The 14,469-nt window shown below is 54.2% G+C and overlaps 4 protein-coding genes across 5 annotated transcripts; 2 read left to right on the top strand and 2 right to left on the bottom strand.

Moving 5' to 3' along the window:
* Window positions 1-3: 3 nt before the first annotated feature.
* On the bottom strand, window positions 4-1,949 carry NCU03129 (threonyl-tRNA synthetase). The gene has a single exon (XM_959895.3). It carries the CDS (start codon window positions 1,885-1,887, stop codon window positions 394-396), a length of 1,494 nt encoding a protein of 497 aa, XP_964988.3. The 5' UTR covers window positions 1,888-1,949; the 3' UTR covers window positions 4-393.
* Window positions 1,950-2,244: 295 nt separating this feature from the next.
* Window positions 2,245-5,101, top strand: NCU03128 (hypothetical protein). Its single transcript, XM_959894.2, has one exon. It carries the CDS (start codon window positions 3,071-3,073, stop codon window positions 4,952-4,954), a length of 1,884 nt encoding a protein of 627 aa, XP_964987.1. The 5' UTR covers window positions 2,245-3,070; the 3' UTR covers window positions 4,955-5,101.
* Window positions 5,102-5,420: 319 nt separating this feature from the next.
* Window positions 5,421-8,671, top strand: NCU03127. 2 transcript variants are annotated; one of them, XM_011394791.1, is made up of 4 exons: window positions 5,421-5,592; window positions 5,876-5,962; window positions 6,037-7,241; window positions 7,315-8,671. In XM_011394791.1, the coding sequence occupies exons 1-4, from the start codon at window positions 5,572-5,574 to the stop codon at window positions 8,528-8,530; spliced, it is 2,529 nt and encodes an 842-aa protein (XP_011393093.1). In that variant the 5' UTR covers window positions 5,421-5,571; the 3' UTR covers window positions 8,531-8,671. The 2 variants fall into 2 exon arrangements, with proteins under 2 accessions (XP_011393093.1, XP_011393092.1); XM_011394790.1 differs by lacking the exon at window positions 5,421-5,592 and having other exon boundaries at window positions 5,745-5,962.
* An 8-nt stretch (window positions 8,672-8,679) lies between these two features.
* On the bottom strand, window positions 8,680-11,040 carry NCU03126 (hypothetical protein). Its single transcript, XM_959892.3, has 2 exons — window positions 10,569-11,040; window positions 8,680-10,241 (listed from the first exon to the last, which is right to left on the bottom strand). The coding sequence occupies exons 1-2, from the start codon at window positions 10,677-10,679 to the stop codon at window positions 9,408-9,410; spliced, it is 945 nt and encodes a 314-aa protein (XP_964985.1). The 5' UTR covers window positions 10,680-11,040; the 3' UTR covers window positions 8,680-9,407.
* Between the last annotated feature and the right edge of the window lie 3,429 nt (window positions 11,041-14,469).

The raw sequence follows: 14,469 nt of genomic DNA, 5'->3' as shown, positions 1-14,469 counted from the left end.
GGGGAGGGGCTCAGGGCCGCTGTTCCCTAGCGCTGCTTCAAGTGCTGGGGGGACTGGAAGGTGCCCGGCGATCGTCTTGTGTCAAGGAACCGCAGGAAGCTCTGGAAGTGGTGCACGACAGGGGAGATAACAAAAGCCAACTGGAGGAAGAAATGGTAGCCCCACTTCACTTTCCCATGTACATACACTAGCGGCGGCACTGCGTCATCGCCGGCACTTGCTCAACGTGCTGTGATCAGCCTTGTCTGACCGGCACTACAAAGCAAAACAAGCAAGTCACAATTTTTGAGATATTGGACGGATTGCACGACTGAGAATACCGAGAGACAAAGTAGGAGACCTCGTACGACGCGGAGACAAAGTGGTAGCTTACGCAGAACGGCAGGCAATCGTTCATTCGTATGCATCTACCTTGGTCTTCATGAATTGCAGCAGCTCCTCAGGCGTCATGACGAGGTTCTTCTGCGCCGGCTTGTCGCCTGTCTGAAGACCGCCGGTAGCATCAACCGTGACAGTGCCATTGGCAATATCCTTGGGGCCAACCACGATGATCATACCATAACCCTTGGTCTTGGCCTCGCGAATCTTGAGCGACAGACTGCGCGCACTGTCATCGAGGTCGACAGCAAGGCCCGACGGGGATACGTGAACATCTGCAGAGTCTGTACCCAGCAGCACCTTCTGCGTATTGCGCGCGAATTGTAACACCGGCTCACTGTCGTTTACTGTGAGGACAATGCCCTGTCTGGGGTTCAGCCAAAATGGCCATTTGCCATTATAGTGCTCAATCAGCAAAGCGAACATGCGCTCCGCCGAGCCTAGGACAGCCCGGTGGATCATAACAGGTCTCACGGGTCCGGAGACAGCAAGGAGCTCGGGGTCCGTAGTTGTCTCACCCTTGGCCTCCAGTTCGGGAGCTGGCGCCTGATACTCGAGCTCGAACCGCTTGGGCAGCTGGAAGTCGAGCTGGATGGTGGCCGTCTGATGTTCCTTTCCGTCCGAGTCCTTGAGGATTACATCGATCTTGGGCCCGTAAAAGGCACCATCTCCCTCGTTCAAGGTCCATGGCTCTCCCGAATTGTCCAGCGCTCGTTTCAAGGATCCTTCTGCATGCTCCCAATCCTCCAGACTACCGATATGGTTTTCGGGTCTCGTGGAAAGCTTCAAACGATACGATCCCAGGCGGAAGTCCTTGTATACGCGTCGAATGAATTCGAGGGTCTTGCTGATTTCGTCCTCGATCTGATTCGGTCGACAGAAAATATGGCCGTCGTCTTGGTGAAATCTGCGAACACGGGTAAGGCCACTCAATGCGCCCGAAATTTCGTTACGGTGGAGGGGGCTAAAGTCGGCGTAGCGAATGGGGAGGTCGCGATAGCTCCGTTTTTGCGCCGCGAATATCAGACAATGGCCAGGGCAGTTCATGGGTTTGAGTCCGTACTCGTCGGCTTCGCCGGCCTCGGTAACATCGGCGCGCGAGGGGGATGTGCTCGTGACGGTAAACATGTCGTCGGCGTAGTTCTCGAGATGGCCCGACTTGGCCCAGAGCGCCTTCTTGTAGATGGTCGGGGTAATGACTTCCTGAAAGCCATAGTGAACGTATTGCTTGCGGAGGTATTCGACAAGACGGTTGAAGATGCGGGCGCCATTGGGCAGGAAGATGGGCGATCCAGGGCTGTAGATCGAGGTCATGAACAGCTCCTGTTGTGTTCCGAGATCGCGATGGTCGGGCGCTGCTGGCTTCGTGGGGACGGGGTTCGCGCTGGCGCAAGACGAGCACAGCCGATGGCGCACCTGGACTTGGGAGATGGCAGGACGAGCGAGCGGTACCCTAGCTCGGGTCAAAAGAGCCCGCGAAGTCCATCTTGTAAGCCGTGGAGAGAGCATCCTCCCGTCGCCTCTCCACACTGTCAGGATGTGCGGTCGTCGTTAAGAGGTGTTGGAATTGGGTGTGATCACGGGAAACCCGACTTTTCCAGACAGAATGGCGGCTGGCTTCTTTGTCGCGCTTGTCTTGGCGACAGCGATCGGCTCATCCCATGTGCCCCTGCCGCTGCAAGGGGTCCCCGCCCTGGGTGGGAGCTTCCATTGTGGACACCACTGCACTGGGCCAGCCCTCCAACCTCAACCCCGGGCAGCTCGGGGCCGTTTACCGTCAACACACCTCAGTGGGGCACCTGTCTGCCGGGCGGGGGCAGGTGACTTGGGGTGATAGGTACCTACCTTTATATGTAAGTGAGACACGCGGTGCTGGCCGTCGTGAATCGTGATTCTTCTCGACGTCACTCACCACTTCAATGTTCACCGAGTCACCGTCCTGCCTGCTGCTCTCTGTGACCGACCGAAGTCGACGATACAAAGCAAGGTCACCAGAACTCTTTCTTTCTTCACATCATCCCGTCCTGTGACAGGATACTTATGCGCTGCGGCACATACACACACTGTAGCAGCGTGCATCGGTACCTTACACCACCTTGACTTGACGTTTGGTTGCCTTCTCCCTCCTCTTCTCCGCCTACCCTACAGTTTAACCTTCACCTAGTCCATTTCCGTCGCATTCCAGTTGCTTGGTTTAACGACATCTCACTCAGCCTCATCTCTCCAGGGCTATTTGCTGGACTATCAAAGAACATACCCATCTCCCCTGTTCTTCTATACATCCTGTACCCGCAGAACAGTTACCTCTGATCTCACGCGCCTCAGCTGATAGTTCCGTTTTCACCACTTATCCCCGTGTATCGGTGCCTTATCGTGACTCCTCTACACGGTATTAGCCTATGCGCCCCTTGCTTTTGAGCGACTTGAAGCCTGGAGTCGACTTCGCGGTAAACAAAGAACCAGTTATCAGTTGCCATTAAGAATTGGCCGAGTCCCCCCGCTGTCAACAATCAAATCAAACCAGGACACCTACAAGAAGCACTGTTGCCTAAGTGCACACACACCAACCAACAATCCCGACGTCTTGGATCTTTACGCTCCATGTTATCGCGATCCCATCTCTATAAAACCTTGACTTCGCAACTTTCATCATAGCTTCCCCACGAGCTCATTCCATGGTGTTTATGTAACCATGTCGGGACGTCAACCACCAGGGCAGCCGCCCAATGTATCGAGTTCGTGGCGCATGGTCGAGGGAGGCGAGAATGATAGCTTCGACACCTCATTGATGCCCGACGACTATGATGGCAACGATATGATCCTGTCCAGCCAAAGCGATCACTCGCATATAGAGGGGAGCCAGCCCTTCAGTTTGGACGGATCTCAGCCATTCAGTATAGGAGGGTCACAGGACGAGAGTCTCGAGAGTTTCCTACACAGAGCCGAGGACGACGATCAAGTCATCATGAGAACTCCCTTCCGGCCTTCAATTCCACAATCTGTCCGGCACGCTTCTCGCGAAAACATGAGACACCGGATCCAGCCATCACCACAGGAGTTTTACATGCCCATGGTCGATGTAGATAGCAGACTTGTCGACAGCCGACGATCCAGTGCACGGTCGTCCATGACAGTGCGACAGTTTCCGCCTTCGCTGCCTGGTCTACGCCACCGACAAACACATCGTTCCGGCCGTCACCCATCAACAGACTTCCGTAAGGATCATCATTCGTCAGGGGAGGAGACCGAAGTCAATGCGGATATTGAGGAGAGGGTCGAAGAAATGAGGAGGTCTAGACTTGGGACATCAAAACGACAACAGGCGCCAGAGATTCAGGGGTTTTTTGACCGATTTTTCGACTCGGTACCGGATGCCGTTTTCAACACTTTTTCTTGGGCCTTGGGAGTCGTTGGCCTTGCGTTCAAATATGCGCAAAAACCCATCGCCATTCTGGCAGCTGTGTATCTCATCTTTGGACTCCTTTCGATGGTCCAGAACATGGCGACATTATCCCTCTATACGGCCTTATCACCAGTATGTCGTGTACCAGGCGCAAAATGGCTCAACCTGCCATTCTGTCTCGATATGTCCGCGAAAACAAACACGCACATCCAGTTCGACCCTGTGATAGAGATTCAGGATCGCTTTGAGGGGGTTCTAGAAAAAGCTGCCGAAAGTGCTTCGCTGCCTTTGGAGATGAAGCGCTCCGAGCTAGCCATCCGTGACCTGCGTACCATGGTTCGCTACAGCCAGCTTCACGGCAAAGAACAACTGATACTTGAATTTGACGGGTACATCGACGCCGCTAGCTCGGCAACTTGGGATCTTCAAAGGTTCAACACCCGCGTGGGATCAACAATAGATTCCATAATCAGCGTCAACCGATGGACATCTCGGTACATCGATGAACTATCAGATGACATGAAGCACCGCGGCATCTTGGGCGAGTGGTGGGACTGGGTCTTCTCCCCCTTTCAGCCATCCACCTACACGGAGCGCAAGCTTCTGGACCAGTACATCGACCACACGATCCGCGTCTCGGACAAAATTGCCAACCTGATAAGGGAAGCGCAAGCCGTCCTGATTACGTTGCAGAGGGCGGAAGACCACCTCGAAGTCATATACGATTTCGTGACTAGAACTCAGGAACACATACAGGCAAAGAAGGAGGAGGTCTTTTGGGAATTGTGGACCTACATCGGCATCAAATCCGAGAACCGCAAGAGCTACAACAACCAGCTGGCGCTGCTTAGGAAGGTTGAGGACCAGCGCTCGGAAGCCGTGAAACAGGTCAGCGAACTCATTGTTGAGCTGCAGAACATTCAGGTCAGCCTGAACGGGCTAAGAGACCGGGTTGGAGAGCCGGAGGTGGCGAGGGATGCTGGTCTTGAGATACCGCTATATGTACATGTCGAAACTATTGATAGGGGAGTTGAAAGGCTGGAATCGGCGAGGAATAAGATAAGGGATGTCGAGAATGAGCGTGTGCGGGAGGCGTTGGCTAGGGGGAAAGAGGAGTTGCCGGAGTTGGAGGCAAAGGCGTACAATAGACGTATTCCTGGTCTTGGTTGGTAGACAATGTCAAGGTCGCAAATGGCAGGTTACATATGTTGGAGCAGGATGAGAGTATTCCTCGAAGCGTTCTACATGTACTTTCATATCTCAGGGGTAGTTTGGGAGTCGGGGGAGTTTGGAGTTCAAATTTCACACATTAGCTTGCTGTATAGATGAGTTTCTTGGAAACAAAATCCAAGGAGGAAATTCGCATACGCAATATCCTCAATCCATCATGTTACTCGTGGTACAGATGGTGTTTTGCTTTTTCTTTGTCAGTGCAAGTGTGACTACCCCTATCATCGTTGCTGGTGCCCTTTGGAGTTGTAAACAACGAAAAGGTTACATGTACTGAGCTGTTACAAACAATATCCGCCTTATCAGTAAAAGTGTGCGGGGTACAGCAATCTCTGGGACAACATCCCACCGCAGTCGGTGTCTTTTACCGCGGCCGCATCTAGAACGTTGGATGGAAGCGGACTGATAAGCAGCTGGTACAGAACCACGCGGGGGTTAAAACTACTAGCAGTCCTCGATGTTAGTGTCATTGGGGCAGAGGACGTCACTGTTCTCTTTTTCCTGACCTCGTTTATTGTCGAACTTGGATCGAAACTCTCGTCAACATCGACAGGAACAAGATGCATCTGATTCCCAAAGAGGTTAGTGGTAGTTGTTTTGTTGTGTGCCCCCGTTGATCCTTCACATCTGCGTTTTACAAGGAGACCAAGACACCTCAGATCACGGTTCAAACAAACGAAGGAGTTACGGACATCGATCAACATTGTGTGTATAAAAGCGCAAGATGGCACTGTTTTACCCTGTGTGACTAGGCTGGACTCTATCCGGAGTGTGACGACTTCATAAGAAGGATTCATCCCAAATAGCAGCAAGTCCGCATCACTAACCTATTGACAAAATCGTGTCTTGCTTTCCCCTTGACAGCTCGATAAGCTCGCCATCTCTCAGCTAGGATTCCTAGCTCAAAGACGTCTAGCAAGAGGTATAAAACTGAACCATTCCGAAGCCACTGTAAGTTTCTCTCTTCCAGATCCTTTTCCTCCTCACTTTCGCCTCACTATAACACAACCCACTCACCAACCCAGGCGCTCATCGCCAACAACCTCCAAGAGCTCATACGCGATGGCAACCACACCGTTGCCGACCTCATGGCACTGGGCGCCACCATGCTCGGCCGCCGCCACGTCTTGCCCGAAGTGACCTCGACCCTGCACGAGATTCAAGTCGAGGGCACTTTCCCTTCCGGAACGTACCTGGTCACCGTGCACAACCCCATCAGCAGCGACGACGGTGACCTCGCTCGCGCCCTGTACGGCAGCTTCCTGCCGATCCCGCCCAATGACGACTCCGTTTTTCCCTTGCCTCCTGCCGCCGCCTACGAAGCCAGCAAGCAGCCCGGCGCCGTGGTTTGCGTCAAGGAGGCCAAGGTCAAGTTGAACGAGGGCCGGAAACGCATCCGTCTTCGTGTGACCAGCAAGGGAGACCGTCCGATTCAAGTCGGTAGCCACTACCACTTCATCGAGACGAATCCGCAGCTGGAGTTCGACAGGGCGCGGGCGTACGGGTATCGGCTGGACATTCCCGCCGGCACTTCCGTGCGGTTCGAGCCCGGCGACACCAAGACGGTCACGCTGGTGGAGATTGGCGGCAACAAGGTCATCAGGGGCGGCAACAACCTGGCCTCAGGCAAGCTTGACTTGACAAGGGCGGAAGAGATCATTGCCAAGTTGCAGAAGGCCGGGTTTGCCCACGCGCCGGAGGAGCCGGTGGGCGATGCGGCGGCATTCATCAGCGAGCCGTTTACCATGGACCGGAGGGCGTACGCGGTCATGTTTGGCCCGACGGTGGGTGATATGGTGAGGCTGGGAGCTACGGATCTGTGGATCAAGGTCGAGAAGGATTACACTGTTTACGGGGACGAATGTAAATTCGGCGGCGGCAAGACCCTGCGCGAGGGCATGGGGCAGGCGACGGGTAGGTCGGATGAGGAGACGCTGGATATGGTGGTGACGAACGCGTTGGTGGTGGATTGGACGGGCATCTACAAGGCGGATATTGGTGTCAAGGCTGGTGTCATTGTGGGCATTGGCAAAGCTGGTAACCCGGATGTAATGGACGGTGTTACGCCGGGCATGATTGTGGGAAGTTGTACGGATGTGGTGGCGGGAGAGGGCAAGATCATCACGGCGGGAGGTATTGATACGCATATTCACTTCATCTGCCCTCAACAGGCGGCTGAGGCTCTGGCTGCTGGTATCACTACTTTCCTTGGTGGTGGAACTGGTCCAAGGTATGCTTTTCTCTCTTTCCCTTGCTTCTCCCCCTTTTGTCAACATATCACGAAACTAACTTCCACCTCCCAGCGCCGGTACAAACGCAACCACCTGCACCCCCGGCGCCCATTACATGCGCCAAATGCTTCAAGCCTGCGACTCGCTCCCTCTCAACATCGGGATAACCGGCAAAGGCAACGACAGCTCCCCCTCCGCCCTTCGGGAACAGATCCTCGCCGGCGCCTGCGGCCTCAAGCTGCACGAAGACTGGGGCACCACCCCTGCTGCCATCGACTCCTGCCTAACCGTCTGTGACGAGCTCGACGTGCAATGTCTAATCCATACCGACACTCTGAACGAGTCCGGCTTCGTTGAATCGACCATCGCCGCCTTCGCCGGCCGCACCATCCACACGTACCACACCGAAGGTGCCGGCGGCGGGCACGCACCGGATATCATCTCTGTTGTTGAACACCCCAATGTCCTCCCCTCGAGCACTAACCCCACCAGGCCGTTCACCCGCAACACCCTAGACGAGCACCTGGACATGTTAATGGTATGCCATCACCTCTCCAAAAACATTCCCGAGGACGTGGCCTTCGCCGAGTCGCGCATCCGCGCCGAGACCATCGCCGCCGAGGACGTGCTGCACGACTTGGGCGCCATCAGCATGATGAGCAGCGACAGCCAGGCCATGGGTCGTTGCGGCGAGGTCATTCTTCGCACATGGAACACGGCACACAAGAATAAACTCCAGCGTGGTCCCCTCCCGGAGGACCAAGGCACCGGCGGGGCGGATAACCACCGGGTGAAGCGCTACATTTCCAAATACACCATCAACCCGGCCCTCGCGCAGGGCATGTCGCACCTGATCGGCTCTATCGAACCCGGCAAGCTCGCCGACCTGGTCGTCTGGGACCCAGCCTGGTTCGGCACCAAGCCCTCCCTCGTCATCAAGTCCGGATTAATCGCCAGCGCGATGATGGGCGATCCCAATGCCTCAATCCCGACGGTGCAGCCGGTTATTGCGCGGCCCATGTTTGCGCCCATGGTTGCCAAGTCCAAGGTGCTGTTTGTTTCGCAGGCGAGCTTGGATAGTGGTGCAATTGAAGGGTATGGATTGAAGAGTAGAGTGGAGGCGGTGAAGGGGTGTAGAACGGTGGGCAAGAAAGATATGAAGTTTAATGAGAGGATGCCGAGGATGAAGGTCGACCCTGAGAGGTATACGGTTGAGGCGGATGGGGAGGTATGTACAGCGGAGCCGAGTAGCGAGTTGCCATTGACGCAGAGTTATTTTGTTTATTGAGAGAAAAGGGAGCGGGGAAAGGAAGTGAGGTAACTAAAGGGGCAGTTTGTTTTTGCCAGGCGGCGGGAAGGAGGAGGCAGTCATACGGGTTATTGTATACTCGGGCAGTGAAAGAGATTTGAGTTGCTTCTCCTTCGTTCTACTCGTGTGCCACTGGCAGTCGTTGATTCCAGATTGCCGTGGTGACTTGCTCCATCCACATATGGTACCGTTGCTAAGATTGTAGACGAGCTCTTCCTGTGACCAACACCACTGCACCATCTTAATGTACATGATATCACATGATCAACCATTGTAAGCTCCAATTCAGGAGCATATATTGTGTTCATTAAACATCGCGTAAAGACCAACACAACTCCATTTGACCCTCTGTGAGCCAGCGGGTGACCTCTTTGCTCTGCCAGTACCCACGGCATTAAAAGACCAAATCGTTATTCGAACACTGAAATTCATTTATCCACCGGGCCCATACATGCTATGTAGAGCTAACCGCCATAAGTACAACATGCGACAGCCTCATATCATATCTTCAGCCGAATTTCGCAAAAAGAGCAGACTCCGTTTATCCTTAACCCCATATTTTCCGTTTCGAGCTTGTTTTCGTAGATGGAGAACCACCAATTCCTCTTTAGCCGTTCATTGAATCATACAGGAGAAGTAAAGTGGACCAAAGACCGCCACTTTAACAGAGAGAAAATAACCATGACGCTGACCCGCGCTCGTTGACATGGATACGCACTCCCCTTATTCCTTTGATAGAGGGAGGGTATCGTACAACGGAAATGAAAATGAAAAGGAAAACAACCCAGGTTGTTTGCCACGAGGTATCATGAAAGAACCCGGCAAGGGAAAAGCGTGAGGTGGATTAAGAGCGCTTCTAGGCCTTGGTCTTCTTGCGCCCCGACTTCTTAGGTTCTTCCACCTCAGCCGCCTTGACATTCCGCTTGCGCTTCTTGTTCTCCGGGCTGGCGGGGGCGACCACGGGCTTAGCGGGCTCGGCCTCCTCAGCGGGAGTGGCAGTCTTGCGCCTGCGGGTGTCCTTCTTCTTGATGGGGGTCTTGGAAACGGGGACCGGTTGCTGCTGCTGCTGCTGCTGCTCCTCCTCCTCTTCAGAAACCTCGGGCACAACGTTCTGCTGCAGCTGCTGAGCAATGGCGTCCTGGTCGGTGGGGACCTCTTCGACCTGAGCAGCAGTGGGCATCTCGATATTGTACTCATCAGCATACTTGAGGGCCTCGTCATCGGTCATGTTCTTGGCGTTGGCATTGCCGTGTTTGTAGGAGTGCACACGGGCGTTGTAGAGGCGCAGGTTGTACTGGTAAGCGTTGTTCCAGCCCTGCTTCTCGGCAGCACCCATAACGGACCAGCGGCGCTGGCCCTCTTCCTGAACGGCACCCTTGGGGGCCTCCTCGCCCAGATCATTGGCAATGATGGGGCGAGCAGTCTGCATGTAGAGGAAGTAAGGGGTCAAGGGACGCTTGGGGGCATTGGGGTCGTGGGTACGCTTCTTGCGCTCCTTCTTCTCCTCGACCATGGGCTGCGGAGCAACCAAGAAGCCGGGGAGCATGCCGGTTAGGGAGGTCTGGAGGTGCTCGAGATCACCGCCATTCTCGAGAGTAGTGCCCTCTCCGAGGAGAAGATTGGTCTGACGCAGGTAGTCTTGGCTGAAGCTCTTAATCAAGTCCTGGATGGTGGAGAGACGTTGGTAGACCTTGGGAGGAGTTAGCCAGTCATGTTTCAGGCGCAACATATATTCTTTTCTGTATCATCTCGCAAGATAACTCGGCAGGTTTGGAGCATGGCGTGTAGTTGACTGCGCGTGCATCACTCTGAACGTGTGGTGTAGTTTGACCCCTACGACGCGACAGGGCGTAACCAAGCGCTGAAGGAGTTGCGTCTATGTGAAATATCCATTGCGCACCATACAACAGACATGCCGGCTTCGAATCCATGATTCCGGGAGTGGGATGGGGGAAAGGATATGGGGGTGCTGTGGTTGGGAGAGCTGGTATAGGATGTTGAAAGGTGCAAGGCTTACCGAATCGCGGACACGGATGAAATTGTCGACGTCAATGACCCTCGCAGGGCCAGGCGCAGCCATGACTGGCTTAACGATCTCGGCGACCTTGCTCTTGGGTGGGCGCGGCATGATGGCGGTTGGCTGATGGATAGCTGGTACTGGTAGTGATGCTGGTGGGCTCTGGCAGACGGTGTTGTGGTGGCGGTAGTGATGGTGTAGGGGAGCAGTTAGGGCTCAGGTGGAAGCTTGAGTGCGGGCGCGGGTGCGGGTTTTTAATGGAAACAGAAAGCTCGGACGGTTCCTGCTGAGTGGGTGCCTGCCTGTCGTATCAGGGCGCAACTGCTGAAAGGCAAAGGTTGGCGGTGGGTGGAATCCGGGGGGTCGGGGTGGTGTGTGGTGCCCGGCCGTCTGCTTGCTGTGTGCTTTGGGGGGTGGTGCTTGGGGGATGAGGACGCCGGAAATGAACGGAGAGAAGGGGAGGAAAAAATTCGCGGCGAATTTTGGGGGATGCGGGGGGATACCGAAATTTGTAGCTGCAGCGTGGGTTCCCAGCACTCAGCGCTGATTACCCCCAAGACTGGGCGGGCCAGAAAATTTGTGCACTGAGATGCAGCCTGATTTGGGCGCCCCCCCCCAATGGAAATGGGACAAGGGGATCAGAGACCCCTCCCCGCAATGCCCACTGGGTCTCCGTTTTCCATCCGCGGGCGGGCAGCTGGAGTCCCGGCAGGCGATAGGTGTAGCGACACCACCTCACAGAGCCCAGCCCGCAACGGGCGGGAGGCCAGGCAAGCAAGCCTGGAGCAACGGGGCGGGAGCAGACACCCGAGCTCAACATGGAAGACAAGGGGTGGGCAGAAGAATGATTGCAAGGCGTTCTGATCATGAGGTGTCCTGGATCCATGGGCTGACGAGCAACACCATCGCGCACCGCAGACAAGACTTGTAGTGATTCTAATAGAGCCCCTTCCGTCTAACACTCAAAGCAAAGTAGAGTGAGCGGGAACATCAAAATTCAGTACATTAGGTGTAGGTTGATTTCAATCTCTAGGATGAGTTGCAAGTGCAGCGAAGACGCATTGAAATCGGAAGACCCCCATCATTGCACTTGCGTTTCCGGGGCAAGCATTTCCATCTACCAACAAGACTCGCCCAGCTCTCTTCTACTCCGTTCTCGCGCAATAGGTACCTACCTGCTACCTACCCACAGCCAATGCCAAATACATCCGGTCTTGTGAGGTACCTACGAGATACCATCGTACAGAGAGGCCTGGTGCAACCAGGAGGACAAGGCTCTGGGTTGCTACCACATTGGCATAACTCCCATCTTGAACTCTTTTCTCACAGGCTGATGCTCTCAAGATCTGTGAGGTGGTCCTCTCCTTCACAGAGTCTGTGTCCGTCTCCGATGTACTCGAACTAACAGATGTACCTTCCAGGGTGGCCTCCACCTTCTTCACCCACTGCCATAGAGGTACACAGGTTATTGTCACTTTTACCTTGCGGTTCAGTTCTCTCTTGCCATGAAAGCCCAGGTAATTACTGATCTTACCTCTACTGAAAATCAGAGCAAGATGTACAGCGTAAGTGTCATTCTGTCTTTGTAACAGCCAAGCTGATGATGTTAACAAGTCTGAAGAAAGTTGATATATCCTCGGGGCTGTTGGCATCTGAAAGACACCACTGTGTTGCAGCGATACTGAACTGCTCTGGATGCTGAAACCTCTGACGACGCGTCTGTGGCTCAGTGTTTTTGGCAGCAGGCCTTCGTTGTTGCACGCGAGCATGCATTTGCCGTCCAATCCCATAGCGCGCTTTCTCTTCAGCGCCTTGAGACACGACAGTGTGTTGTTACCACGCCTCCACATCCCAAAGTAGCAAGGGTGCGCGAGAAGAGGGGCATTGCCCGAATTTTCACTGGCATTCGGTTTGCTGTGGAGTCCCGCCAGTAACCCTGAGGTGTCATTGGCATTGGCGCTAGGGAACACCTCCTCACTGCAGTGATCTCACTCCCAGTGATTCCTGGGAGTGATTGACGACGGCTCAGCTTGAAGCCAGCCGGCTGTGTCCACCTCCTGTCGGGTCTCACCCACTCCCGCCATCACTGCACCTGCTCCCCAGGTCCTCAGTTCGCCCCAACATCCCATCCAGTTGCAATGTTCAGGACTTTGGTAGGTAAGGTCACTAGAGGTAGAAGAGAATGACCACTACCACCGTTCACGATAATTGCGGAATAGGAGCCCTGTTATTGCAGTTAACAGCGTCTTCACAATGCACAGAACTCCGAATCTTCCTCCTACCTCTAACAACACTGCATGTAGAACAACCAAATCATTGCCTTGACTCAAGCACACATCCCACCCCCGTCCAAATATCGCGAGGGCGTAAGACGACGCCCGTAGAATGCTTTAGGACTTTTGACTGCTCCAGCAGCCTTCCCAGATTCACTTGTAAAAAGGGTCGTATTGTGGGATCCCGTAACAATATTGGGAAATCTCAATTCTCTTCCTCTTTTCATCGTCACAGGATTAACAGTCGAACTCTAGCAGGTTAGCAGATTCTTCCCGAGCAATGTGTCTCAGCCTTACAATCTTCAGTGTTGTGTTTTGCAAGGCGGTTCTGTCATAGAATGTCTATGTGGGCCGCAAGAGGCACCGGAACCTCTAGGGATGGATCTTCAGGATGAGCGCCTGCTATAAGCTCATCGGATACATTCGCTGATGTCCATATCTCGTTATGTACAGCGACACAAACCTTCTACCTGGTAGACGGCTCTTAAGCAGCGGGTAACTGGCAACTCAATCAAGAACTTAACCTAGGTGATCCACAGCCCGGTATCACAAAGGCTTACCCGCTGAAGGCGTCAGGTTGTTACGGAACACCAACCAGCGAATGAAGTCGTTAGTATAACAGGTTAGCAGTGGTCAGGCACTCGCCTTTCTACCTTGACGCTGGAAGACGCGGTATCATTCAGCGGTCCTGGAAGATGATGTCTGAAACGTCTACCAGCGAGAGGGCTATGGATTCCAAGAGCATTCAGTAGTAGCTGACGCTGATTTGTGTTGTCTCTTCCATCTGCAACGGGAGCTTGAGTCCGGTTAGCTATGAATCCCAAAGTCTCTGCAAAGAAATCTGGGCGGTCTCGCCATGCCCCTGATGCGACAAACGGACTGCCTCACAGCACTACTCGACAGTCTTTGGCTTTCCGCCACGACCCACGATGATATCAGCATGTCCAAGCTCCAGAATTGCCCAGCTTGGATGGCTTGATACCATCCTTTTCTTGAGTACAACCGAAAGCCACTAAAACTTACAGAAGAAGCTCAATTACAACTTCAATCCTGAGATGGAACATTGCAGATAGAAGTGAGATGACCGATCACCAAAGTCATGTATCACTCACATCCTCGTGCATGGACAGACAGCTGCCAGCCTCGGTTCTCCGCACTTTGGAATGTCGATAATGCGTTGAACGTCAACTGTACAGGTGACAAGGGGCCCGCTCCTAACGACTTTGAAGTCCCGGCAGGCGCCGCGCAATACCCTTACCTTCGCTTCAAGTGATTACCAGCGGTAGCAGCTCAGGTTGTCAGTTGGTCGGTTTGGCGGTTGCCGGTTGGGAGAGGTGACTGCAGCCCATCGAACGAATGGTCGGCTACGGTGAAGGACTGGTTGGAACGGGGGTTCACGATGTTGAACGGCGCTAGAACGGGAGTTTGGGATGGGTGCCACGGTGGTGGCAGGTGCACGAAGGGTGTTCCTTCCACTCCGGCGTCGAGCCACTCACAGCGGAGAACTGGACTGATGCAGCGGAAACCCCTCCATGGTCTGCGCATCGAGTGAACCCCTCTCCGCTCATGCCCCAGCACCTACCCCGAAAAGGGCCCCTCTCTGTGCCCCGCTGTGGTGGAAGCTTGCT

This window comes from Neurospora crassa, linkage group I (assembly GCF_000182925.2).
Source record: "Neurospora crassa OR74A linkage group I, whole genome shotgun sequence".
Classification (NCBI taxonomy): Eukaryota; Fungi; Ascomycota; class Sordariomycetes; order Sordariales; family Sordariaceae; genus Neurospora; species Neurospora crassa.
This window is presented reverse-complemented; position numbering and strand designations above follow the sequence as displayed.